Source organism: Columba livia, chromosome 6, assembly GCF_036013475.1.
Source record: "Columba livia isolate bColLiv1 breed racing homer chromosome 6, bColLiv1.pat.W.v2, whole genome shotgun sequence".
NCBI classification, from domain to species: domain Eukaryota; kingdom Metazoa; phylum Chordata; class Aves; order Columbiformes; family Columbidae; genus Columba; species Columba livia.
In genome coordinates this window covers 20808296-20836137 of record NC_088607.1, presented here as the reverse complement: position 1 = coordinate 20836137, position 27842 = coordinate 20808296, and the positions used below count along the sequence as shown (strand labels likewise).

The 27842-nt window shown below is 49.3% G+C and overlaps 1 protein-coding gene across 1 annotated transcript; it reads right to left on the bottom strand.

Annotated features, from left to right (window-relative positions):
- Positions 1-1125: 1125 nt before the first annotated feature.
- Positions 1126-22438, bottom strand: SCD (stearoyl-CoA desaturase). Its single transcript, XM_005500035.3, has 6 exons — positions 22136-22438; positions 18069-18354; positions 11265-11395; positions 7627-7832; positions 6123-6355; positions 1126-4889 (listed from the first exon to the last, which is right to left on the bottom strand). Exons 1-6 carry the CDS (start codon positions 22160-22162, stop codon positions 4690-4692), a joined length of 1083 nt encoding a protein of 360 aa, XP_005500092.1. The 5' UTR covers positions 22163-22438; the 3' UTR covers positions 1126-4689.
- Positions 22439-27842: the final 5404 nt, after the last annotated feature.

Below are 27842 nucleotides of genomic sequence, written 5' to 3'. Positions count from 1 at the left end.
AAAGAGGGAGAGGCTGAGATCTGAGTTCCACTCATGAAATCCAGACAGAGGGATAATTAACTTTATTTTTAGGCTTGGCTGAATAATCAGGAAGTTTGAGGGTTTGCCTTCGTGTCGCTTGTTTGAGGAGGGGCTGTGCTGGCATAGCTGGGATCAAAAGCACACCGGATTATCGGAAGCAGCACCTCTCTGTCACTGCCAGGGATGGACTTCTGTGACTAGAGCATTTCTACAGCTGCAGGGCAGCCACACATCACATTGCCAGGGCTGGTCATACACCTGCAGGTTGGAGAATGTGACTGTGGAAGAGCCCAGACTTTCCTCCCAAATTACCCTCTTCTTCCTCCCTCCCTCCTGCAGGCACAGGCTCCCGTGCTCTGATCTGCAGTGCCGTTCCACCCAAAGGGCTTTCTGGCAGCAGAAGATGCGTCTGGAAACCAAAGCGTGGGTGAATTTTGCTGAGGAATTTAGCATGCCAGCTGCAAGGAGCTGGCCGTGCCAGTGACTGTGGGCTGGCTCAGCAGTCCCAGGGTGCTACAGGTGGTGAAGTTGCTGCGAACAAGGCCGTCCCCTCTGCCTGCTCCCTCATGGAGCAAAGGAGTGCCATGTAGAGGCGGCCTTATTCGTTCAAAAGGCAGTTGGGTGGGGGTGTGGGGAAGCAAACATCAATTAAAGTGAGATTTGGTCTGGGGATTTCCCCCTTCCCCTTTCGCTTCCCGCCAGATGTAAAAGGGGTGGGGAGATCAGGGATGGTCACTCTTGCAGGATGAAAATTCCCCCTCCCTGAGTTTAATGAACCCGCTCGACACAGTGGCAGCCGTGCCGTGCTGTGGAGATGGGCTGCCAGTATTACGTGTTATGCTGCATGTACATCCGCCAGCCGCAAGGCTCTGGCAAGAGGCCCCGGCTGGATTTAACCTGCAGTAACCCCGCAGCGCAGGGGCAGCCTGGGCGGGTGTGCCGGCTGCGCTGCGCCCGACTATGAAAGCTTTATAATCCACTCATTCAGGGCCCTTAAGGAGCCTGAGGTTTTTTCACTGGTTCTACTGGAAGGGAGGAGGGTTTGGGAAATGGTAACATGTAGCCTTCTCCAGCCCCAGCCTGCCATGTCATCGGTCCAACAAGTTTTAAAGTAACATTTTTATTATGAACAAATAAAATTTCAGATAGCACAACCAGATGTCTGCTTCCGTATTAGTAGAAATTATTTCAAAAAGGTTTTTTTATTTGTTTTCCAGTACACAAAACAGAGATACTACTATGCAGAAATCCCTAAGCTGTGAAAAATAGTATCCTACTCACATTTCAACAGTGACAGAGCTTAGACAATGTGCAGATTCAACTTTCCAATCCTTCTCTGAACACCCAACACTCGGACATCTGCTCTTCACAATACCAGCGGCGCTGGGAACAGTTTTGGAAAACAAACCGGTCCGTGCTTCTGCGGGCAGCAGTGTGCGTGTGGTCCGTACGCCTCCCTGCCCTGCGCTCGGCCGGCCGGCAGCGAGCATCGCCACGCGGCTGGGAGGCAGGGTGTTGCCCCCTGCTACGGATAGGGGAAACTGAGGCACAGAGAATTTTTAAGTGACTGTCCCAAATCACGCAGTGAGCGAGTAGCTGAGCCGTGAACAGGTCCCCGGAGAACGGCTGCCCACTCTAGCCGCACGTTCCCACTGCTGCCTTCTCTGCTTCCACATCTCTCAGACTCATTTAAGCTAAACATACAGACAACGCGTCCAGGATACAAACATGCCACCAAAAATATATATATATATTTATAGTTGTGTGTATATATATATATATCTCAAACAAAGTTCTACTTGAAGTGTTGTATCTGTTTCTTAATCTAACAAAAATTCTAACTCAAATACATTCAAAATCACCTGCACCCACAGTTCAATGTAGGCAATTAAATAATTAAGAAACCCCTCAAATGTTCATAATTCAGAAAAACAAAACAAAAACAAAACCACAACAGCAAATATCTGTCAATACTCCTATGTATATTAAAGAAAGATTTAAGGCACCCAGAGATATTTGCCAATCTACCTTTAAAGCGACTGGGCAAACACCAGGACTGTTTGGTTACCGCTCCTCATCTTCTACCCTAATTCCAGATTCTGGACCCAAATCAGCACTTGAAATTTGAAAGGAACCCTTGATGTCAAACCCTGCTTCTCTGCTGAGAGGATGTGAACTATTGCAACATGTCACAGCACGCTTCTCTACTGTAGGGTATGCCACACAACATGTAAATGGCACCAGGAGCACGGAAATAATTTTCACCTGCTCTTCTCCACCACACACCCCTTTCCAATGACTGGGTGGAGCAAATTTATCCTCTGGAGACTTTCCATGAGTTCAGAGGGGTTTAGACTGCAGCAAAGTCAGCCTGAAACTACAGAGCTAACACTGTTTGTTTTTTTTGTTGTTGTTTTTGAGGGCTTTTTCTTTTTAATGGTAGGATACAATTCCAGCCACAACCCCTTTGCCCCAGGCAGTCATGAGCCTCACAGCACAAAGGATGCTGTCTCCTGACACCATGAGCTGCAGGGCTCACTGCTCCGTTCCTCCCTCTTGTACCTCTTGGTTTGAGACCACATGGCTCCTAATGGCTCAAAGCCTTAGAGGATGCCATTGCTAAGCAGTAAAAAGGCTGTGGCAGTGGCAGGGAAGGGAAAGGAGAGGGCTTCTTTTCCCAGTAACAAGCATGCTCTTGTTAAGGAGAGCATCGCAGAGCTGTCGTGGCTTCTGGTGAGTTTCACAGCAGAAGAAAGCAAAGCTGCAGAGACTTGCTCCTGTGAAGCTTACCTGGCTGCTATGTGGCAGAGGTGATGTGAGGAACCTAGCATCTGCTCCGCCTCTGCCCTCCCTGGCCTGCCTGAATAAGGGAGATGCTGCAAACCCCACTCCAACATGACCTCGTTCCAGGCACCTCCTGTGCTTTCCTCCAGCTCAATTTGGTGCATTTAAGCAACAAAAATTATACTATTGCTACAACTAATAATAATAATAAAAATTAATACTAATAAGAGGAGTTAAGAGGGGACAAAAAAAGCAAGCGCAGCCCAGTGAGAGGCTCGGGGCCATGATGCCCAGAATCTAACCCACTATCTGAACTCAAGCTGTGGTCTCTGCAACTTGCAGGAAACAACACCCACAAGGGCTTTTTCCCCCAGCACACCCTCCAGCTGTATGCCCACATCAGCTCGGTGATACAACTGACCTTTCTGCAGGCTCAGCCGCCTTACTGCCTGCCTTGTGGGCAAAGAAATGACGTGGTGAGATTGCTTGCTGAGGGGGCTGCGAGTCAGGCTAAGGGACAAACGAGGAGCTGCTTTCTCCTTCCCTTCCCACTCCCTCAGGAGAGACCAGAGGTGGCTCACGCTGGCAGCAGTGCCTTGCATTGGTGCTCTCGACTCCCTTGAGACCTCTGTGCTACTTGGCCCTGCGTTGGTTTTTCTCAGGCACTTGTTAATTGACTGAGCAGAGCCCACGTGGAGGGAGAGACTACTCCCATGGACACCCTCACCCTCCCTATGCCACAGGTGCTCCTGCGCCCCACCCCTGCGCTCAGCTCAGGATGTGTATCTGCAGGACAGGCACAGACACCAGGACATCCACCTGCCACCCAGAGGGGAGCCGGTTCCTCCAGCACATAAAGCAGCTTAACTCAGCAGTGGAGCTTTGGTTTACATCCTTTTCCCCCTTTCCATTTTGGAAAAGTCCCATTTGCAAGCAAAAATCTTGTCGTTGTTGGTGAACAAAACCAGTCTGGGTTGGTGCTGCCCCACGGCAGCTGGCAGCACACCCCTCTGTCTGTCCCCCTCCTCGCTGTGGCTCTCCAAAGGGGCTGTGGAGCTCAGAGCCAGGCTCTGCCTTCAGTCCCTGGTGGCATGAGGCACAGAGGGCAGTGCAGGGAGGGAAGCTGTGATGCCAGAGGGAAGAGGTAATATGGCCACCAAGGCTCCCCCTCCAGTGCCCGCTGCTGCCACCAGACCCTCCTGGCCTCCGGCAGGCCTGGCTCTGAGAGAGACTGGGGGCTCTCATCTCCCCAGCCAGAGAGGCTGTGCAGTGGGGAGGAGGAGAGAACACTTCCCAAGAGACACCTTGGAAAGAGACAACTCTCTTTCTGAGGCAAGGGAAGGGACAGGGCTGCTTTTCCCAGGGAGAGCAATTCAGCCATGCTACGTCTGTCAGCAGCCCTTGAGAAAGGACGAGGGACAGAGGAAGGAGTTTTGGGGGGAAGGTGTGGGGGGAAGGTGTGGGGGGAAGGTCACTGACTTTGGCTCAACTCTTCAGCTGGCTGGTACAGGCTTCCATTAACTCCATGGTACACAGCTGGCTGTGAAGGGCCACCCTGGGCTGCTTCCTATCAGTTCCTCTGCTAGGGAGATACTGGGGGGACGTAAAGTGGGAGATGGGCTAGAGGGGCCACAGAGAAAGAACAGAAAAGGAAAGAAGGGAAGAGGGTGGCCTTGTGTTATAAAGGCAGAGTCCTAGATCATCACATAAAACACAGCGTGGGAGGGGGGTTAAAACTCATCAGTAATTAAGCAAACTGGTAACATTATTCAGTAGTTAGTAAACAGAACATTAAACCTTTGTCCAGCGTATTTGGAGGGGTCAGGAAGGGAGAAAAAAGGAGGAAGGAGAGGCGTGGATGTGTGCGTGAAGGGAAGCAGGAACTCAGCCACTCTTGTGACTTCCATCTCCAGTCCGCATTTTCCGAGCCAAGATGACCTCCTTGGAGACCCTCTTGCGATCGCTGGCCAGCCCCAGTAGGCACATGAGGTCAATGAAGGCTGTGGTTAAGTTGAAGCGCCAGCCAAACTCACTTGTGGAATAGTCATAGGGGAAGGTGTGGTGGTAGTTATGGAAGCCTTCTCCTGCAAAACATGACCAGGGAGAGGATATTGCAGAGCTATAGATGATGACCCCCTTTTCTCTTGGCCCAAAGCACCGCATTCCTGAAACAGGCTCTGAATTGAATCCAGGTTCCTTTCTCCAGTCAGCACAATTTCACTTCTCTACAATCTACCCTGTCTCATTTGGGCATGCTCCAGCATGCCCAGGCTGGCGCAGATGAGGCAATGACAGTCACAGAGAACCTATGGTGTTTTAGAGGAAAATGAGCATGTGGCAAGGAACTGAGAAAGGCTCTGGCTCACTGACTGCACCAAAACACCAGGGGAACCCTAACGGCTTTTCCTCTGTCACCACAAGAAACCTTCTTGTACTGAGCTATCAGCTACACCTGCAGCAAGTCCCCAACAAGCCAGGCCAATCAACACTCCAACACTGTCAGTGCTAATGTCAAAACACAAAAGGTGTTTCCAGATGGGAGTAATGCAGACAGACTTCCACTAAGCAATCTACCCCAGTCAGCCACCCTCTGCTCCCAACATTGTCAATGCTGGCTTCAGTGCTCCCCGCTTCAATTACATTGGCTGGACTCCTGCTCCTAACCCAGAGTCTCTGCAGTTCAAATCACTCCCTACCAAAAATCCAGGAGCACACCCTTCAGTGGTGGAAACCAGTGCAGCCCCAGGGACATACAGTGGTGCAAACCAGCTGAAGATTTGGGGTTGGGAGAACAGATCAGGGCAAATGCTGACCCTGGGATGTACTTTTCTGAGTCCTCAAAATTTCAGGGAAACACATGAGTTGATCTGGCTGGTCTAATCCTCAAATACCCCCAAAATTACCAGCTGCCCTGCAAACATGTCCAAATTCGTATCTGCTGGTTTTCAAGTTGACAAATCTAAGACAGATAAGCAGAGACCACAGCACACATTTTTCAATCTGGTGAATGGGTCAGAGAGACCTTCGATCAGGGTAAATAAAATATTGCTATTGAGATAAAGAGGTGCTAAGAGTAGCTGAGTCCTTTCCAGCCTGGAGAGAGGCTGGTGGGAGCTGATAACCCCACTGCCCTTATGTACTCACTGGCCAGCCTGCAACTGGCCACCCCTAGATAGATGCAAAGGCTGGAGGAGAAGGGTGCGGGGGGAAATGGGGACACCTGGATTCACAGAAATTCTTAGAAGCAGCTGTAGCCCAAAGGGGCAGTCCCCACTCTACAGTCTACCCACAGCAAAAGAGACAGATACTGAACATACCTAGAGCCCCCAGGCTGACTAGGGGGTTCTCCCGTGGGTTGATGTACTGATCATACGGCCGGTTGCCAAACATGTGAGCAGCACTGTTCACTAGCCAAGTGGCATTGAGCCCTAAGGCGTAGCGCAGGATGGTTGGAATGAAGAAGCTGATGACGATGGATTCATCCCAGAAGTACCAGGGCACTAGAGTGGGCATCACGAAGCACAGCAACACCACCGAGGGCTTGTAGTATCTGGAAAGGAAGGGACCAGGAGGAGAGTGCTCAGTGGCAGAGGCAGGACAGGAAGAGTTGGTTCAGTCCTCCCTTTGGAGGATTCATGCTCAGCTATACAGGGGAAACCATATGCAGAAATACCTCACTCCTGAGCCCTGTATCATTTGCCCTGGATGTGCAGAAGCCATTCCTGGAGACTCATCTCCAGGGTCTTATCACTTGGACTCAACTCCTGCCCTCCCTGTCTCAGTCTCATGTGTGCACAAAGCAATGTCCTCATCATAATGAGTCTGGACACCAGCTGCTGTGTTTGACCTCATCTGCCATTTTGCTTCTCCGCTATGTTGGTCCCCATAAAGGCAATCCCATGCTTTGCGGAGAAGGTCCCTTCCCTAGCTCTGGCCCAGTGCTACAACTCCTCCTTGCAGACTTGGCCCTGCCTACCAATACATTACACCAACAAGTGTAAGCAAGGGATACTTGCACCATCAAACAGATAAGCGTGTGGTGTCTCTCACGCTAGAGGGATGGGAGTAGAGGAAGCTGAACCACTCTGATGATGCACAAGAAAAAATCCAGGCACAAAAAGGAGGGAAACCATAAACCTTGCTTCATTCATCCGGGACCAAACTAGGGAGCTCCCAAGTGATGGTGGTTACTATATGGGTTCAGTCTCTCATCTCTGCAGCCCTGGTGACAGACTCACCTCCTCTAGGGATCAGTCCCAGTATAGCTCCGGACAGCTGACAGATACCCCATCCAAGAGGCACCAGTGAATCAAGCCTGTCCTTCCCAGTAACAGCCTCTCTCATGTCCCCATTTTCAACTCCTCTTTCACCACACTATTTCCAGGAGACTAATGGGAGAGGAGTAGAGGCATGGCCTGGAAAGTGCACCACAACATCTCCAAGGATGGTCCAGAGGCACCCACAGATGGGCTCCAGGCCAACCAAAGCATCAGCTGGGCTGTGGGCAGACAGGCATGGAGGTGCTTTGCGGTGGGAAGCTCAGACTGCTGGTGGCAACATGCTACAGGGCAAGCAGGCAAGAAGGAGGTGTGGGAGGGCTGGAGGTAGCACTAGGTCCTCAGTACTTCTTATAGAAGAGGCCCAACTCAGTTCTCTCAGCTCATCCCACAGCAAAGTCTTGGGTAGACCAAAGACTCACATTTTTCACGATACCCCCAATCCCCTCATGTTCCATCAAAGGTGCTTGGGGTCCCCAGCCCATTTGCAGAGTCCCTGCTCCATCCCATACAGTTCTGTGCTGGGGCTGACCCCACCACTCACCTCCGCTGGAACATCACCACTTTGTCAGCCTTTATGTCACTCAGGTCCAGCTTCTGGCCCTTCTCTATGACATCCGGGTGCTTGCGCACCAGCAGCCAGCCGATGTGGGAGAAGAAGAAGCCCCGCATGGCATTGTGAGGGTCTGCATCTGTCTCAGAGAACTTGTGATGGACACGGTGGTCCCGGACCCACTCATAGATGTCATTCTGCAAGGCAACAGGAGTGGAGACTTAGGGACAGGGCTGGAGATGTTCCCCTCAAATTAACAAAAGAGTCTAAAATATTTAGACTCCTAAACCCCATTGACCTGAACTCATATCAATCATTTTATCTTTATTTAAAGTTTGGGGTTCTTGGCTTTTAAAAGAGAGGGTGGCTCTTCCTTGCTTGACCACTTCAATTTTTTTTGAAATCTGCTTCGCTGGTGAGCCACCTTTTCTGTTTTTTTTTTTTTTTTTTAATTTGGTTAACTTTAGGCTTTGGTTTGCACAACCTCTACAGCATCACAGGCTCTGATTAATCAGCCTGTTCCCCCACCCTGCAATAGCCAGCCCTCATTGGTCAGGTGGTGCTTCTCCCTCACATGCTAGGCTCTTGTTGGTCACTTGTCCCCATCCCTACATGGTGCCAACTGGGATTGATCAATCTGTCCCTTTCCTTCGCCCTGCCGTTTTCCATGGGTCAGCCTGCCTTGCTTTTCCTGGGATTGCCAAATCAGACATATTTGTTTAACTTGGGGCTGAGTTTTTTTAGTGATTTTTTTTTTCTTTGGAAATCAAAGAGTCTTAAAACAAAGGCCTCTCTTTAGAAATAGAATAAACACACCATTTCAGTGACAGCTATCAAAAATATCCCCCTTCAGCCCCATAACTGCTCTGTTTAAGATGCAAAATCAATGCAGTTTGGAAAATGTTAAAGCTTTCATCATTTGTATTAAGAAATTATTGTTTTGGTTAGTTTAAAGAGCAGATCCTGCATTTATTCCTTTATACCAAGATTTCGATGTGATAAAGCCAGGTATTACACCATCCTAGAAAACAAGAAACTGAGATCCAAGCAAGCCTCTCTTGCCTGTGTTACACACGAGGCTTCTTAATATCCTAAGTACATAGGACTTTTTCTCAAAACACTTTGAAGGCAGGGAAGTGGCATAATCATCCCTATTTCTTGCCTGGAAAGACCAAGTGACTTATCCACACAGGGAGCCTGTAGCAGAGACACAACTCCTCAAGTCCCTCTCAAGGGCTGTAACCACTCCTCCTTCAACTGAGATAAAGTGATTTACCTGCAGGCCATGCAATAAAGCAATGACAGACATGGGCCAAGATTCAACTCTCAGTAATACTGGGAGCTGCTGCCTTCCTTCCAGTCAAATCCTGAGCACCTCCCTGTACCACCAGCTCTCACTGATGTTACCCAGAGCTTGGTCACTCAGCATTCTCTCAGAAGAGGATGGCCCAGCAGCCTTCTCTATCTAGTAAACAGAGAAACACAACCACTACTCATACTGGAAATGTTTCACCTGTGACACAAAGTCTTTTTCACATTCCAGACCCTACACAGCATCATGTAACATGAGAAAGCACAGTCTGAAGGCAGACAGACAGCTTTGGTTTGCACAACTGAAGAGGCTTTCTCTGTCTCCTGGAAATCCTTTTGTTGGAGGCAGGAGGCACAGTTTTGGAAAGAGACCATGTACCGCAGCTGGAGCGTGGTACCATCCCAACCCCCACACCCTGTGCACAAATACAAATCAGGGGTCTCAAAGATGAAAAGTCAATATCTTGACCCAAACTTTAGCTTTTCTACAGATCTTATTTTGGAACCACCTCTAACTGCAACACTGTCTGAAAATTGTGACTTTCTGAGGCCAGCAGGCAGAGCACAGGAGCATAGGAGAATGCCTCCTTTCCAGCTGCAGACTATAACCAGGAGAGCTTCTGCTGTGCTACAGTTGCCTGATCTTGGGGGTGGAAGAGACAACTAGGGGCAGAATTCCCAAATTCTCTGCAATCACAAGCCACAGGTCTTTGAACAACAAACAGGCATTTTCTGGAGGACTCACATAAGATAATCTATAGTCTTCTCTGGCCTTAAAAGTTACCAGTCTCATCTTAGAGCTGCTGCCACTAACAGGAATGAGATAAGTTAAAAATCAACCTTCTCTTGATCTCATTGAAAGTAACTATTAAGAAAATACATCCATAGGGAATGGTACTGAATTTTCAGCAAAACTTTGGATTAGTTCCTATTGAAGCTGAAATATCTGTCTGTCTCTCATCTTTGTCTATTACTATCCCCTACAACAATAGCTCAGCAAATTCTTTCCCCCTCTGCCCTATAACCCTGTGAAAGATGGTCACTGTATGGGACTAGCCAACACACAGCAAACCACCCCATTCCCTTGCTGAGTGCTGGACCAGTAGCTGGAATCAGCAGCTTGGTCCTGCCTCTTTCCCCATGAAAGATTCTGGTTTGGTACTAACAGACAACAGGAAAGTGAATGGTGTTTTAGAAAGTTTTCCAATGCTGAAAAAGCCCATCCCCATCCTGTTCTGATTACATGTCAGTGTCCTCTATGGCTACACTGGGAGGGGGAGGAGGGGGGGGAAGAAGATAATGCCTCTAAAACACCTGGTCCACTTGGGCTTTACCCTTCCCTCATACTTAAGCTGGAGAATTACCTATGGGCACAGCACTGGTACTTTTCTGTTCACCTTCTTGTAGCAGTAAGTGCTGCACCTTGTCACCCTCCAAGGTACTTCCTACACATGAGCAAGCCTGTATGAAGTCCCTTCAAGTACAGTTGAATGATGGAGTGCCATTAGAGCTGCCTCACAGCAGCAAATCCGAGAGACCGCCAGGATTTTTTGCCATGCTAACCTGGGTTTTCACTGTGACTTCTAAAGGGACATCTCTGCTACTCTCCACAATTCCTAAGGACTTCCTGGTTTGTCTGCATTGTGGACTGTGCAGTGTGCTCATGAGTGGTTAGGCAATACCCTGAGGTGCTTATCACTTGGGCTGCTCTGAATGGGCTCAGCCCTCCTCTCCTGGAAACATCACTGACCTGGGATGACTCTCTGGTAGCCAATGGTGTGACTTATAACTGGGTTATTCCTAAGTATCACTCTTCGGAACCAGAGAAGCATCCCCCTAACTGCATAATCTCAACAAGTTCTTGGTCCTTCTGTAGCAACAAGTTCCACAGCCTGGCTCCCTGGGCTGTGCAGGTGTCTGCCCCCTTATCAGCCATGCAGCAAGAGGAATGTGAAGCAATTGGAATGCCAGCAGAGCACTTTGCACTTCCACGCCTCTTTCACAGGACCTGAAGCAAGTAGAGAGAGACCACACCTCGAGGGAAGGGTACATTCCTGCTTTGGAGAGCTTTCCTACCCAGGTCTTTGCCAACAGTCCTCTCCTCACCCAGTTTGTCTCAGTCACCCTCTGATGAGACAAGGTGAAGATAAGAAGAAGGACTCTAGCATCACAGTGTTAGATGGAAGGGGCTGGTTGTTTTCTAATAAGAGGCAATAGGAGAGAGGAACTTCTCCATCAGCTTGTGCCCGGTCTCTGAGACAGGGATTCAGTGGAGCACTTCCTTCTGAGGACCAGCGGCACACTGAGGAGGTGCTTACCTGGAAGGCCATGGAGTTTACAATAGTCAAGAAGATCCGCAGGGGCAGCGTGGCTTTGTAGGACCGATGGCTCCAGAGGCGGTGAGATCCAGCTGTTATTCCCAGAGCACTCAACACGAAACACAGGACACCTGGAGAAGAACACAAAGTGTTGGAGCAGTTAGAGCAAGTTGGCCTGCAGCAAAGTTGCCCCAGTCTGTGCTCCCCATGGGTGAGCAGCTCATACAGCTCCAGGGGAAGGCCTGCCTTTTTATTGCCCTGCACCATTTACAGAAGGAAACTTCAATGCCAGCAATTCATTGCAAGTCATGCCCAAGGCAGAGGCATATGCTGCTGGGCCCAGTTGAGCTTCCAGGCTGCTTCATGCATTCCTTCTCCACACAGGTCAGAAGGAATTCCTTGCTCCTCTGATAGTTAGTAAAAAATCACATCCTTTTCCCTCTGGATCATGTGTTCAGGTCTGCCCTGGTCTGTGTGTCCTCCTGGGACCTCTGGAATTTAACCTGGGTTTCAGCATCTGGTTATAGAGCTAAAATGGAGAAAAAGCCCTGACAGGGTCATAGCAGCAATACACTCAGAAGCTAAGGATAAGGAGAAAATTTGATCTGAAAATTAACTCTTTCTGTAGGAAGGAAGAGTCAGGAACTCCGGCAGATAGGAATCACTGGTATGCTTGACAATACCATTCAGTCGAGGCAAATGGCTCTAATCAACCTTATGTTGAACCCAGAAAATAGATGCTCTGCCAGAAACTTGTCTGGAATCAGAGACCTGAGACATGCAAGGCATTGTCGCCCTGTTCTTTCATTCAAATAACCCAACTTTATTTCCTACTATCTCCTACTCCCTCCTGTCACCTCCTTTTTGTTTTTGTACATTCCAAACCTAATTTCTTATCCACTAAAAGCTGGCCTCTGCCAATTTAACATCCTCCTCTAAACCCCTAAATTTCTATGAACCCTCCTCACTCCCACCCTGCTGTATGACAGTGACCTTCCCTGTCAGCTGATCTGACTGTGACTTCCCATCCCCAACTTTTCCCTTGGCTTCCCCACCTGCTGCCAAGCCTCAGACCAGCACACCTCTGCCTTGTGTCTCCCAGCACCTCTGCAGTCTCTCAGAGGAGACAAGCGGTCACTGGTCATAGCTGATTTATAGGGCATGAAGAGGGATGAAAAGGCATGCAAATGCAGCAGGATCCAGCCTTTGCAAGAGACAATGGAGCTGAGCAAAGCAGAAATCTGGCCAAGCCAGGAAGGGGAGAAGGGAGCGATGCTGGAGCAAGGTGGTTTTTTAAGGTCTCCTTTTGGCCTTACTGACAGAAAAGTACTTATGCTGGACAGCTTGAAGGTCTTATCCAACCCCACGATACTGATTTGAAACTTATAAACTAGCTCATGACCAGTTCCCCATTGGTTCTAGATTTTTAAGTCTCATTTTAAACCAGTCACTATCCCCACAGATTCATGCAGAAGAGCAAACCTTGAAAAAGAACCTAACATACAACTGATTTGCAGAACCTCTCTGGCCTCAGACACTGCAAGAACAACAAACCCCACTCCTGGATGTTTCAGACACTTCCTACTAGTAGAAGAGGTGTGACATACCACCATTCTCCCTTCAACATAAGCAGCTCTGGGCAACTTCACACCCATGGTACACACCTCAGTAGCTGAGATAGATTTCCAAGGGTGACAAGCAGTTCATGGCAGAGCTGAGAGCAGCATCTAGGAGTCTGCATTTAACCTCCAACCTATACAGAGAAGGATGCCATGGATATTGGATCAAGGATGTAGAGGCAACTTGCTGGCTCAAGAGCCCAGCTCTGCACTGTGGGGCAAGCAGGCATGAGTTAATGGTGCTCTGAGGACAGAAAAGCACTATGCAATCTTTCATGATCTTCAATGGCACTAGGAAGTAAAATCCAGGTTAGGTGAGTACAGGGCCTGAGTTCAGGCTTCCCTCTCTAGTGAATCCTCACAGGCTGACCGGGAATTTTTTGGTAAAAGAGGCCTCCCCGAAGATGACTCTGGCTGAGGACTGTGGTATTTAAGCTTTGCAAAAAGGAATCTCATCTGTATCTCTTTTATACAAGCAATTCTCAACCCCTCAGGAAAAGATGACACCAGTAACAAAGACATATGAGCAAGCACAAGGAATCACAAAAGAGACATGGCGGGAACACTGACAGACCCAGAAACCACACAACCCAGTATTTGCTTTCGGGTAGCTTTTGTTAAAAATTTGGAAGTATAACCACTGCTTTTGGGTGCCCTTGCACAAAACAGTCACGATCATCATCCAGAGCCCATTAACTTCAGCAGCTTATGTTGACTTCTCTTGGGGCTGCATCCCAGATCACTAAAATGGATACAACTCTCTAATGATAAACCTGTGCTGCCTTGTCTCTTCCCCATATACAGCAGCTGTAATTTATCTTTCTGTGGGAAATGAGCTGATTCTCAGTCTACGCATACATGGCACCTAACTCCACAGAAACCCAAACACTACTTGGAGGCTATTAGCTTCATCAGACATACCTAAGAGATGTTGCGACAGTGACAGGATATGGACAATAACATTGAAAAGCCTGGTGGAAAACAGAAAAATCCACCACCCTAATGATTCAGTAAGTTGATCACTGTGAACAGGTACAATGATGATCACTGCATATCCAAGGAAGGAGCATCACACGGGGAAGGAAGAAGAAAAGCTTTTCCAAGATCATCCACTCAGAATGAAATTGGAAAGGTATAGAGAAGGTGAAATAAAGTACCACAGATTTTCGTAGGTGCCTTGTGAAGATGCCCCAGACTGAAAGATTTAGGGACTACCAGCTGAGGGTTCAAAGTCATTTTTCACACCATGCTTTGAAGTACCCAAGTCCAAAAGATTGTCAGTTCACAGGTGATGTTCCCAATGACCCATTCAACTGGAATACAAAGAATCATGACCACCAGCATGTGATGCATGCACGCAGTGCTCCAAAAATTAAATCCAAAACATTCTGGATTCAGTCATGTCTATATGACTCGCTAGTCTTTATGTTTTCAGGGCCCTGATTCAGACCTCACGTTATGATGGGAAGCCAGGAATGTGCTAAAGGCATTGTTACCTGCAGTCAACACCAAAGATGTTTACATGAAGAGGTGTCCCTGCTCCAGCAAGTTTCCTCGGACTTCTGCTCAGTGCAAGGGAAAACTACAGCTTTAGACTAGTCTCTCCTTGCCTCCCAGCCCTGCTAGCCAGGTGGGTCACGCTACTCTCAGGAGAAAGATACCAAGAGCAAGAAAATGTGTGTGGGCTCTGTACGTGGGATAGTGTTTAGGAGGAACAATAGGAGCTACTGTTGCTAAAACCTAACTTCCCTATCTGGCAAAATCAGAACTTCCCCTCCACGCTCAGAGAAGCACACCACCTGCTAGTTAAGCCTGGAGAGGACACTAAGTGGTGAAGTGTTGCCAACAGTAGTCTTGATGGGCAAGTGACAAAAAAACGTGTAAACATTTTGCTGGACACATCCCTGGGGGTAGTACTGGCTGATATTTTCAGGCTGTCAAAATTGCCTAAATTATCCAGCAAGATCCTCCTTGGTCCAAAGCAGCAACAAAAAAAAATGTATTAACCCCTGTTGCTGCCACTGCTGGCACTGCACTGTCAGCACCACATCAGAAGGAACTGTCACTGTTCTATAGACATTGCTGGCCAGGGCAACAGGGGTTAACACAAATATAATTGGTCTGCTGCACCTGAGGGCCAAGAAGACAACCTGCAAATCATGTTTCCAGGGAGGCTCAGAGCAGCTAAAGAAGAAACTGCCAATCACCTTTGCATCCTGCCCTTCCAGATGCAGTCTCCACGGTGTTTGGCAAATGGCTTGAAATCTGCCCTTGATTCCTGAAAAGGCCGTGCAAGACTTTATCAAGTACAGTGGAGAAGACAGCAAATAAAAGGGGAGCTGGCTGGAAAGCCATAGTGCTGGAAGGGCTTGGAGAGCTCTTTTTATGGTGAGCTCTCACCTGATCAACAACCCCCGCTCGTTCTGGGAAGCTCTGTACCAGAAAGAGATCAGGGGATACAATGCACACAGCAGTGCAGAACAGCAAACAATGATGAAGGCAGGGCTGGAGAGCTTGAGAGACAAAGAGGAATTAGCACACAGAGAAATGAAAACAAAAGAGGACACAGTCACCAATATAACTGGTTTCAGAGGGGCAGGAACATCAAGGAGATGGACGAAGAGGGTGTAAGCCGCAGTTTGCTCCTTATAATAAAATATAGAAGGCAGATCAGCTATGAGGCACCACAGCTGCCTGTAGTGTCACAGCAGAGAACATCTGGGGCCATGTTAATTTTATATTTTATATACACAGGCTAAGGAAGGAATGATCTGAAAAACAAACAAAGAAACAAGCAAAAACCCTACTAGGAGAGCTGCTCTGCCATGAGCCCATGGTGTATTGCTGGGAGCAAACTAAGTCTCTGCTGCTTTGTCCTTGTGTGTAAAATGGGAACTGTAGTCCTCTCCTTGCTACCAGACAGTGCTGGGAACATGACAGCACATCACTGAGATGGCAGCCACAGTTGCCTTGTATGTGCTAAAGAAAAGTATGAGCTGAGAAAAGGGCAATGCAAGGAGCAAGGAGCTTTTTTGAGAAGCCAGGCCTGTGGAGGATCAGACTATGCCAGCTCCGGTTAGTGCTGGAGGAGAAAGGACCATAGGAGAAAGCTCTGACTTGCCTGCAGGGTGCAGGGAAGGGTGGTCCCTTCTCAAACCAAGTGCCAGGGATGCAGGACAGGGAGCTCTGTGGAGCTACTCCAGCTTTGGTAAGGCAGGATGGAACTTCAGCCATGCCAAGCCAGTGCAGTTCCCCCAAACTCCCTGTCCTTTTCCCATTCCCAGAGAATCTGTCACTGCAGAAGCCACCGAGGAATTTCACAGTGCCTCACTGTGGCAGGAGAGCAACTTGGCACTTCAGCATCAGAACTGACTGAGGGAGGGGAGCAGGAGGGGCTGGCATCAGGTAAAGAACAAGGCAGATTCCCACAAAATGCCATGGGATGCCATACAGACATCTCAGGCATGTGGTTGCAAAAACATTGCCTCAGAGACCATTTTAGGGTAACGTGGGGGTTAGCAGAATGCAAAGCAGCATTAACCTTCTGGATCAAGATGCTTGAGCTCACTTAAGTACTGCAGGGAAGCTCAAGGGAGAAGGGTTGGATGGATTCGGAAATCACAGTGCATCTCAGCAGCTTGAAATGAAAACAGTAAATCCGACTCACCTTTTCCCTCCTCCTTGCCCCAGTGCCCTGAGGATATTTGGCTGGGGTTGGAGGACACAGGCTCTCAGCAAAGTGAGTGAGAGAAGGCAGCTACTTGTGCTGAGCTGACAGCTGACAGCCCAGGGATGGGACTCACAGAGCAGGACCGAGAGCCCTGAAATGCCCCTTCAAGGTCATGCTGAGGCTGCATGTTCTGCCCAGCCCTTCCACCCCAGGAAGAGTGCAGCCTATTAGTTTTTCACAAGGGAAAGGCCCAGCAAATCATTCACATCAGCCCCTTGAAAGGCCACACTGCCTGCACAGGGAACACATCGATGCCTCTGCTTTTGCAGATGCTGTAGCTGGGCTCTGAACGAGTCCAGTGGCCTCCAGTGATGCTTATCCCTCAGGCCTCTGCTTGTGAGAAGCTGAGGTGATTCAGGAGGGAAAGAGCCAGTCTGGTCACCTGGGGAATGAATCATCTCTTTCCCAGTCCAGCTGTGATCCTTGTTGCTCACAGCCACTGGGGGAACAGACTTTGAGAGTGTGACAGACCAGGTGGATATCCCCAGGGCCTGTCCACAGCTGGGCTGGCCAGGACCCTGATCCCAGATAAGCACTTCACAGGAGCACTGCTGAAACCAAAAGCCATGCCAGCAGGTCTCAATTAGACTTTCTGTCGCTCTATTTCACAGGAAGGCAGGAGCTGGATGCAATCTCTCCACCTCCCCACTGGGAGCCATTTGGCTTCTTGACTCTTCCAGGAGCTCACACAAAGCTCCTGGAAAGCGAGGCTCCCCTGCAGCCTGGGCCCTGCGCCCAGCTCTCTTTCGAGCAGTCAAAGGAGAAGTTTGGTTCCTACCCAGGGCAAGGTCTCTGAGAAAGCGGACCTTTGCCTAGCTACCTTCTGCTGGGTTGTGCTTTTCATTGGAATTTGCTGCCTGGAGAGATGCTTATTTATTTTTTGAAAGTTGTCAGGCTTAGTTCCGGGATGATGGGGGCAAATCTGTGCTTTTGTAAGACTGATGAAAGACCTGAGCTTCAGACTTAACTCTTGACTCTTATCTTCAGCACAACTGAATTTTGTCTTTTTCCCTTCACACACACATGGAGGCTCTGCAGGATTGTTAAGGATAGGAATGTTTCTTCTCTTTGGGCAGAAAAGTCAGGCCCTGTACCTTGCCTCCCCAGCCACCCCTTCAAGTGCTCCTTCTTCCTGACTTTCTGGGCCTGCCACAGTACTTCATCAAACATTTTCTGTGCTTCATCCCTGAAGTGGCTGCACATTCAGATGTGGGCTACTTCCAAGCCTAATGCCTGTGAATCAAGTTTCCTTTTCAGGCAGCCAAGCAGTCCCCTGCCAAATCCTTCCCTCACACTACCAAGCCCTCCCACAGCTTGCTATGAACCTGGCCAAGTGGCTTCTTCTAACAGAAGACCTTCACTTCCTTCTTTCTCCTGGTGGGCCTGGAGGAAAAAGAGTATCACCCAACAAATGGGTTTGCAGATGCCAGGAAACAAGTGGAAAAAAGTGCTTACCCCATGCCAATGTCTGGATCTTTGCAGAAGGTATCAGCGTCAACCCGAACAGGGCCCCTAGATGCAGCAGGCTCATGAGGATGATATTCCTCCAGACGTATCGCATGGGGGGCTTGGGGCCCTCCTTCTCCCGGTAGGTCTCATCAAAGATATCATCTATCATGCCCCGGTCTCCTGCCAAGTCCTCGTGATTGGGTAAGTCCTTCTCCATGACGGCATCCCCATTCCTGGTCACCCGGGAAGTGACAGTGCCAACCGTGGTGGTGCTGGAAGTGGAGGAGAACTCCTTGGAGAGGTAGCAATGAATATTTTCAAGAAAAGAAAAAGGGAAAACAAAACAAGAAGTTGGTGGTTACCAATGCAGGGAATTGAAACACAAACAGTTAGGCTGGCAGTACCAAGACCTGCAGCCTGCAGTTTCCCTGTCAGGCTGAGCCCTTGGCACCAAGAAGAGCCTGTTCTGGCCCCATGGAGTCATAGCCTGGAATGGAGAGGGCCTGATCTTTCCGGGGAGAGGGGGTGAATGGTGGACAGGACGCACAAAGTTAAGACTTGGAAAACACTCTTTTTTTCCACTGGTGGCTTTGGTGATATCATTTGAAAGCTGCAAGGATTTTATTTTTCTTTCAGTTTTATTAGCAGGCGTTTTTAGGTGGGCTTGTAGTCTGGGCTTGTGCATAAGCAGACAACAATAAAGGAAATCCTGTGAATGAACAAAGAGGTGGGAGAGAAATACAGTCTGAAACTCAGTTTTATAATAAATAATTGTGCTGCTCCTGATATCCTGGCTCTTTGTGTCACCCCACTAGGGATCACTGGAGGAGCATCAGGAAGATCCATAGGGGGATTCCTCTGGGGTGCTTCAACTCCCCCTGCCTCACCTTCCAGGCTGGGACATGGCAAGACCAATACACTTGGAGATCAGCAGATGGAAGCAGTTAAGTGGTGTGCTTCCAGTTAGACATCCTATCTCATGGCTGCTGCTAAGCCTCTCATCCCTCTCTTCTTTCCACTTACAGGTAAACTGAGGCATGGGAAGACAATCCTCTAAGCTGAGGCCATCAGCAAGCAGAGGAAGTATTAAGCAGCAGGTTGTCTCAGTGTGGCTCCCTCCTGTAACTGTGACACAACATTCCCTCTGCACACGCTTGTTTGTCCTGGCTGAGTGACAGCCTGCCCCATCAGGCATGCATGACGAAAGGAGCAGGCAGGACTGACCCTAATGAGACAGGTCACTGAACCCTGAATCACCGATTTCCATCTCCATCATGACAGCCACGTGCTTGCAGGTGCTCACAACCCTTTGTCGGGACCAAGCCCAAGTGCCCGACTGGGCTCGACATGGGGGTGCCCAGCACGTGGGATGTGAGTGGTGGGAGGGCATGCTGCCCTCATCTCCTCGCTGGTCGGGAACCTGCCCAAAGGACACGTCCCTCCGCTGCCCCCACCGCTGTCCCCATCTGCAAAGAGGCACTAACGGTCAGCGGCAGGAATGGCAGAGCTGGGACCAAGGGAGGAAGCATGGCCAAGCCAGGAAAGTTCCTTCCCCACTAGAAATCTCTCTTGAATTAACACCAGATTCCCACCCGGGTACATGGGACTCATAAAAGACCATCGTCCTGTCATGGCCTAGTTTCCTGAGGGAGGCATTAAAATCAGTCCAAGCAGCTTACGTGGCCACCCCAACTCCTCCCTTTCCCAAGGGTAGAAACTAGAGAGTTACAGACATACCTTCCTATGGGGAGGAGCTGGCAAAGCTGACAGATTCCCCATGGTTTGGGAAATAAAATGATCTCTACAAAGGGAGCTATCTAAGTTTTTCCTTCTGGAATCAAAGGTTAGAAAGGAAAAAAACTGAACATGAAGCATCCTGCTGCTTTCACTGAACCCAGGCAGCTGCTGAGCTCGGGACCAGCTATAGGCTCCTCTGCACCCCAGTTATGAGCTGTCTCCGCCTGCTTTCCTAATTAACGATACTCTGAGCTGCTGGAGAATTTAAAAGCAATTCCCCAAAAGAAGAGCCATGAGAAATGTCTTTTAATGCAGAGATTAGGCAAGGAAAAGTCCTGCCATTCCAGAGTGTCAAGATATTCTGATCTGACATTTTGTCAGGAAGGCAAAATTTTCTTCCTTGGCTGGAAGACAATCTACCAAAAAGACCTAAGACTTGTCTATGCAGGAAAAATTCCCAACAGAGATCTGGTGGTATAATTAGACGGGTAGCACTCCCCATATGGACATGCTGCTTCCAGAGTAAGAATGTGGGGTTGGAGCTGCATTTTTCTCCTCCATGATAGCTTATGTCACTGTCAAAGTTGCACAGGGGCACAGGAGGAGGAGGGAGACCACAAAGGAAACAGCAGAGACGAAAAAAACCTCTTCTTCCAGACTTGTAGTAGCTGCATGGGGAATTTTACTAGCATACCTATGCTGCTGGAATTACACTGATAAAATCAAACTGGTCATTTCTAACATGTAAACTAACCTTAAATCAAAAGGGCTTTAAATCAGCTGTGAAAGTCAGCTCCACCATTGCAGACTTGGTGAGGAGAGCATGGGGGGAAGAGGGAGGAAGAGTGGGCAGTTATTTAGCTGGAGACTAGGGAAATGAGGAGGAAAGGAGGAGAATTTTTACCCCCTCATGGCCATAGTGGCTCCTGTGGCTCCTACTGAGAAAAGTGGTGTGGGGATTGATATGAGGTCTAGAGCTGAGGTGGAAGCCAACTAAATCATTTTCATGAGCTCTCCATCATTTCTGAATGACTTTGCAGCTCTCATCTGCAGAACAGATGTGTTCCCCCATCACCACCCCCACCACTCTTCCAGCACTGAACACGCCATAGGTGATCCTGGCACGCATCCAGCTTATACAACCAACTGCAGCTCAAAGGCTCCCGTGCTGGGTTCAGCCTAGGGGCCCCAGGGCACTCGCTCTTGAGTCCAGTATATTTGAATATGCCCAACGTGAGCCAGGGACAAGTTTCTTTCCAGCCTCCAGGATATGCCCCAAAATACATGTCAAGACCATGAAATGTGGTCTAAGCACACCGCCCTTGGCATCTGTTTCAGGTGAGGAGAGGAGTAAAGTTCTTTACATCACAGCATCCTTGGAAGGTCAGAGCACCTGCACAAAGGACCAGGGGAGACCCCACATGCTGGCAACAGGCAAGAGAGCAGGGCTGTGATTTACCTTTACCTCTCAGCATAGGTAGAACTGGGAAGTATGACAAGGTGAGAGCATGAATACCAGAATCAAGTCTCTGCCTCCCCTTGGGCAAAGGGTGGCTGCCAGAAGGCACAAAAATAAAATCTCTACAGGTTGTTATTCAGACCTTCTTATGCCAAAAATGGGCAGTCTCCCTATTGTATGTTTGCTTGGCTCAGGCAATGCAGACACAGTCATTCATTTCATCTGGGCAGCTGGCCACTTTCACCTTGTGTCTGTCCTAGAGACACTCCCTGCTGCAACATTTGCCTTAAAAACGCTGTAAGTGAAAGCCCTTTCTTATTAAAAAAAAAAAAAACAAACAAACACACACACACACAAAACCCCCAAAACACACAAAGAAAAACAGCAACAAAACACAAAAAACCTCCAAACAAAACAAACCAAAAACCCTAAAAAAAAATCACAGTTTGAGCATTACCAAAAACCTCATGACTTTTCGGCACAGAAGACCTTCCTGAACAGCCCTTACCAGCATGCTTAGATGGATGCTTTTAAGAGGAAGCTGTATTTCATGCTCAGTCTATCCGAGGGCATAGGCTCTGCGGAGATAATCGCAGCAGCGGAGATCCCCACTTCAATTATGGTCCCCCCCTGGGGCTTGGGTGATGTCTTAAGTTAGCAGTGAATGACTTGCCTGATGACTGAGATGCGGCACAGAGAGGGCATACGCACACACATATGTGTGCGTACGTGTGTGCATGGACACGCGTGGATGCCCAGACCCTTTTTCCCCAAGAGAGCAGCAGCGCTGCGCTGCCGGAGCCGCAGAGATGGAGGATGGGGCGAGGGGAAGACAAAGCACCCACACCCCCCGGCCCGCCGGCAGCCCCCCGCTTACCTCCTCCTGCAGCAAGTGCGCAGGCATGGGGCGGCCCTGTCTCTGCTCCTCGGCGGCGGTATGCGGGCGCGCAAGTCCCCGGCGGTGGCGGCGGAGGGAGGCTGGTTCTTGTCGGCCCCTCGCCCGGCGAGCTGTGCGGCCCGGGGAGGCGGGCGCGGAGGTTTTTAAGCGGAGTTGCTCGCTCGGCGGCTGGCGGGGCCGGACTTTCTGTGCCCCGGCCTCCCGGTGACCCCCTGCTCGCAGTCGGGATGCGCGGGGTCAGCACGGAGGGCGGCGAGTCGCGGCGGGGGCCCGGCTCTCAGCGTACCCGGGAGGGGAGGCGGGGCGGACCGGGGGGCGGGAGGAAGGATGCTGAGGAAGAGGAGGATGGCGAGGGCCAGGCTCTCTCATGATGCCTGGCTGCTTTTTTTCTTTTTTTTTTCTGCATTTTTTTCCCCTTCGCCTCGCCAGCCAATTGGCTGCGGGAAATTTGGTGCCACCTCGGCCTGCCCTCGCCATTGGCTGTCCGCAATCTGCTGTTCGCTCCCCGCGGCGCGCACCCTCCGCTCCCGCCGCTATCTGCGCGCACCGCTCCGCGCACGCCCGGGGGAGCGCGGCGGGGCCGGGACGGGGGGGCTGCGCCCCTGCGCGGGCGCCGGGGGTGGGCAACCGGCCCTGCGCACCCCCCCTGCAACGCGGGGAATGCCCCTGGTGAAATTAGAGGCGCCCGTGGGGTGCCGGGGAGCAGCGATGGAGCCCCGCACCCCTTCCCCAGATGGCTGCAGATGCGGCGGCAAAAGGAGGGGGTTCGGGGTAAAACATCTGCTCTGTACAGGCTGGCTTTATGGGGAGCATGATATATATGTGTATATAAATCATATATCTCTGCAAAGAAAAGCACACCCATAACGTCTGGGTAAGAATGTATATCTCTGTAGGTGTTCATCTTGATACGCAAAAACAGTCTGGTAAATGTTGGCTGTAATGTCTTTAAAAGAATCCTGGCCGTTTTCCCCCAGAACAGTTTATTTTGGTGGAGGGCGGAAGGAAAAAGGAGCAGCTCGGTTTACTATCAGCTGTTTTCCATAACAACCTCCTCGCTAGCCAGTAATGCCAGCAACAGGAAAATCCAACCTCTATACCAAGGAAACCTTCACCATTAAAAGTGAAAAAGAGAGATCTTAACAATACAACTTTGCCGGTGGCAGGGCCTGGAGGCAGCTCTCCTAACCCCACCATGTGGTTACTGCGCCAGGCACCCTCATCCGTTTAGCACCAAGGCTTGGTGTGCTGTAGTGCCCTCACCCTGGCCAAGACCTGTTTCAGGTCCTTGCCCCACTAATGGTGTGTCCCGTGTTCAGTCTCTGCCCCCTGCTAACATGAGTCATTCTGGGAGCAGAACAGGGATGTCAAAAGCCATTTTGAAGTGTCTCCATATCCTGTCACACATATCCTGGCCAGGCAGCTATCCTGTAGTGATGGAGCTGACCACAGGAGGTGCAGACAGACAACCAAGATCTTGCAGGGTCTGTCCCTGTGCTGATCATGCTCTGACATAGTGGGGCTGAGTCAGTGGAAGCTGTCAAAAATGAGCTGCATTGTACTCACTGGGATGGAAAAATGACAATGAAAAATAACAGTAGCACATTTGCTCGCTGGATTTAGAGGTGTCCAGCAAAGGGGGAAAAATAGGTGTCTCCTTTTTCATTTTGCTGTGATGGATGAAGAGGTCTGAAAAGAGTTTGTGTTTTAGTTTTACATTAGGAACTCAAGCCTTGCCTACTTTCTGAGACACAGTATTAGAACAGAGAACCCACGTCAGAAGATGTTCCTAGATGGTGAAAGCTGACATGAGTCAGAGACGGACTTCTAACCGTCCCTTTTAAGACTCCCTGTTAATAATTTGGTTAACAACACTGAGGGTTACTGAACACTGGGGAGAAATGTTGTTTTAATTAAAGATTCTACCTACTTTCTATGTGAGTATTGGAAAAAACTATGAACTGCTAAAAACTACCCTAAGTAAATCAGACTCCTGCTATTTCCAAAAGAAAACCAGAAAGCAAATAAACAAATAATAAAAAGAAGGTAGTACATGGAGAAAAAAAATCTGCAGCTCATGCCACATGGGGAAAATAATCTCAGTGCCATGAAGCAGGGGGAGAACTGGAAATGCTGCTGGTGGTTGACAATAAGGCTTTTGGAGATTTAAGGTTTGCCATTTTTCAGACATTCAGACCCACCAGAGCCCTTTCCTTTCCCACCCATTTCTTTCCCCAGATGCAGAGGAAGGCTAAGAGGGAACTTACAGAGCAGCTAGTCTTAGTCATCCTCTGAAATTAACACCACAGCTGGCTGCTTCCGCACAACTGGAGTAAGGTTTCTGAACACTCCCCTGCATGTTATCCTGGGAGGTGAACACCACATTTTTTCTTGGACAGAGGGAGAGATGGATCTTGACCATCACTGGGGCTGTGCTCACCAGGCAGGTTTCAAGTCTTATGCACTAAATATAGCCCTGAGGAAGGCCTTTCACAGCATAGTCAGTTTCTCAAGCTGGCATTTTGATCACTTTTGAAACAGGTTAATGCTCTTGAATGTGGCCACGAGGTTCAGGCATTAACTTCTTGTCAAGGTGTTCAGAGTAGTTTGTTTTTCCAGTGTTTAAATTGCAGCAGCTGCAGCCTTGCCTGTCAAAAGGCATTTGGGCCATTTGCTGCCTGGAGGCTTGGCTGCACCGTGCATGGAATGCTGCTGGCCACGGCGATGGCCAGCACCCCAGCCAGAATTCTTCCCATGGAGAGCTGATGGTCGGGGCAATGGACAGCACCCTGCGCACCCCTGGCCCCACAGCTTGGCCCTGCCCGTCTGAGTCTCTGCTGCAGACTCCTGCCTCAGCTCTGCTGCTCAAGGCTTGAGACAAAAAGGGGGATCCCTGGGCAGCCCAGGTGGGAAACCAGAAATGTCTAGTGTAGATACAGCAATACAGCTTAAGCTGGGCTTTTTCTGCTCTTCTTTGTATCTCTCCAGACAGGCTCTTCTCTCCATCCAGGGAGAGCTGCCCAGCGGAGCCTTCAGCAGAAGTACATTGCTGGTGGAGTTCACTGACACTGCTTAGCAAAGATTTGTCTTCAGACGTCGTCCCCAGGAAACTAATTCAATTCTTCTGCATCTGGTGACTGCTGCCTGAGGTCGCGATCTTTCACAAATGAGCTGATGCAATGCCGGGGCCATGGCACGGGGCAGTGATGGGCAGAGCTATACCATGGGCAGCACAGTCCGTGAACTTCAGCATGGGATTTATTTAGAAATGCATGGTCTAATGTATGGCTCTTTCCACCTTCCTGAGAAGTCCTTCCCACAGATTCATGATCCAGCCAAGGCACTGTGCTAGTGAAAAGCTCTTGAAGAGTACTTTTTGTCAGAGAGTCTCAAAGTTTTTTATCAAGATTGGGGCAAAGAGAGGCACAAACCAGCAGTGGGGTTTATCACAAGACACTGTCTGTGATCAGAGCCCAGGTGAGAAAGAACGGTTGCATCCCTCTCCCAGGATACACTAACCAGCCTGGGTTTGCTTCCACAGTCTAGGATGCAGAAGAAAAACGTCAAGCTAAGGATGTTTCACCAAAACGTTTTCCTCCCTATTCTCCACCCCCGGAAAAAAGAAAAAAAAAGTATTGTTTTTTCATGTAGCAGTAAGTTTTGCAAGGAGATTTCATCCGATGTTGACATCTTGGAAATTTTAGTGAATCTCCTCAGTTACCCCCTCCAAAAATAATGAAAAAGCCACACACACAGAAAGGCTTGCTGCAAGGGCTTTTTGCAAGGTTTGTTTCATGTTATTTTTATTTTCTTTAACAGCATTCCCTGTCTCCTCCTTTTCCTTCTATTTCACAACTGGAGGTTGGAAAAAAGAGAAAAAACAAAAACAAAAACAAAAATAAAATAAAATAAAAAAAAAGAAGATATTGAAATAAGGAGGGAATTGGCTGAAAACTGGGGAAAGAGCCAGACACTACCCCTTCCCCTCTGCTAAAAAGAAAAGTTTTCAAAAATTCTCCTAGAATTATTTTCTGCATCTTCTGCATTGTTTTTCTGAAGAAGTATGAAGCAATTTCAGGTTTAGAGCTTTTTCTAAGGGTAGGAGAATTATGTCATGGGCTTTTCATCCAAGGAGATAAAAGGAGATGGCTTTATGTCATTTCACTGATCCTCCTTTCTTCCTCTTTCTTCTTCTCTTGAAGAATCTGCCCTTCAAAGGCATCGAGCCCTCTGTGCAAAGCAGGTGAACACCAGTGTGGCTCATCACTGCTGCCAGCAGTTTCAGAGGATAATGTTCCCCCTGCTTTTGACAGGGTTGACTTCTGAGCACAGTGAAGTGTTGCGGAGAAATGAGGTGGTGGCCCATGGCTACAGAATGAGTTAGGACAAGACCTTCCTCAGACTACAGGAGTTCAGAGTTTATGCCTGCTTGAAAGATAAGGTGATGGCAGCTGCAGCTCTTTCAGGATTGTCAGTCACAGGAGTCCAGATGCCAAGGGATCAGATGCCAGCTCACGGGGTCTCCACCCTTGTTTAATGTTGCTTTCTGCCCCATGCTCTCTTGTGGGATCTGGTGACCCTGTGTTATATTTTCACATGCTCTGTCTTGGCCAGGAGAGGTAGCAAATGGCTTTCCTTTTGAAATGGAAAGCTGACTCCTGTGTGGTCACCTGGATACAGAAACTGCAACTGGAGGAGTCTGATATCATGGCATTTAAAAAAAGTGAGATTTATGTTTACAAGAACTGGCATCATCTTGCTCGTTTCTGTCAGGTTTCCCCCACTCCTTAAAACATCATCTGCTGCTTTATAAATTCAGTGGATCCTACAAACTCCTGAAGTTCCCCTGTTCCATCCTCAGCCTTAAAGCATGATTAAATTCAGGATGGGTTACCTGAGCAGCTCAGTTAACAGCTGCTATTGGGAGCTCCCAGTAGAACAGCAGTGGCCAAATCCCCAGCTGCCTTCACACAACTGCCTGGGGAAGAGCCAGGGCTGAAAGAAGCAGCTGATGCTCACTTTGCTACCCCACTGCTGCTGAGTGGAAATGTGGCGTTAGAGGGAGGCAATAAGGTAGAAGAAATCACTGGTGTCCCATTGCCAGGGTCAGAGGGAAAGCAGATGTAAGTGGAGTGATGGGCCATGCCTCCAGGCTGTGACCAGGATGGCTAAATTCCCTGTCACTGGTGCAGTAATCTTATCAGCACCAAGAATTAGGCTGATAACAGGCTGATGACTGAGATAGGGTGCTTATCTCTACACTTTGCCCCATCCGTTGCTGCCTGGCTCAGTGCCATTACCCCTGCCCATCCTCCTCTCCTCCTGTTACCCCAAACAGGCTTTGCTCCCCGTCCTCAGGCTGCCAGCAGCAAGAACCCAGCCAGTATTGTCTAAACAGGGCCATACAATGGGCAGCATTGTTGACACTGGATTTTTGCCCTCATTAAAGATGACCTCACAGCCCACCCCTAGGCACTTCAGCCAGCCCCTCGGGACTGTGAGGCTGTCTTCTGAACTCGGGTAAATAAGTTGGGAGGGGAGGGGGAGAAAGGGATGGGGAGCAGGGGAACACAGCAGTCTTTGTGTTGCCACCCTCTCTCCAGCGCTGGTGCTCTTTGGTGTCTTTCTGCCCACATCAGACATGGCAGGCCAGGTGCCAAGGAGCCGGCATGCTGAGCACCCTTCC

Bases quoted from the DNA above. Each gene is read 5' to 3' on its own strand.
- SCD (XM_005500035.3), bottom strand. From the start codon at position 22,162: ATGCCTGCGCACTTGCTGCAGGAGGAG. The intron at 18,355-22,135 runs GTAAGCGGGGGG...TACCTCTCCAAG, and splicing joins CGCACTTGCTGCAGGAGGAG to GAGTTCTCCTCCACTTCCAG. The intron at 6,356-7,626 runs GTGAGTGGTGGG...CTTCCTTTCCAG, and splicing joins GTGGTGATGTTCCAGCGGAG to ATACTACAAGCCCTCGGTGG.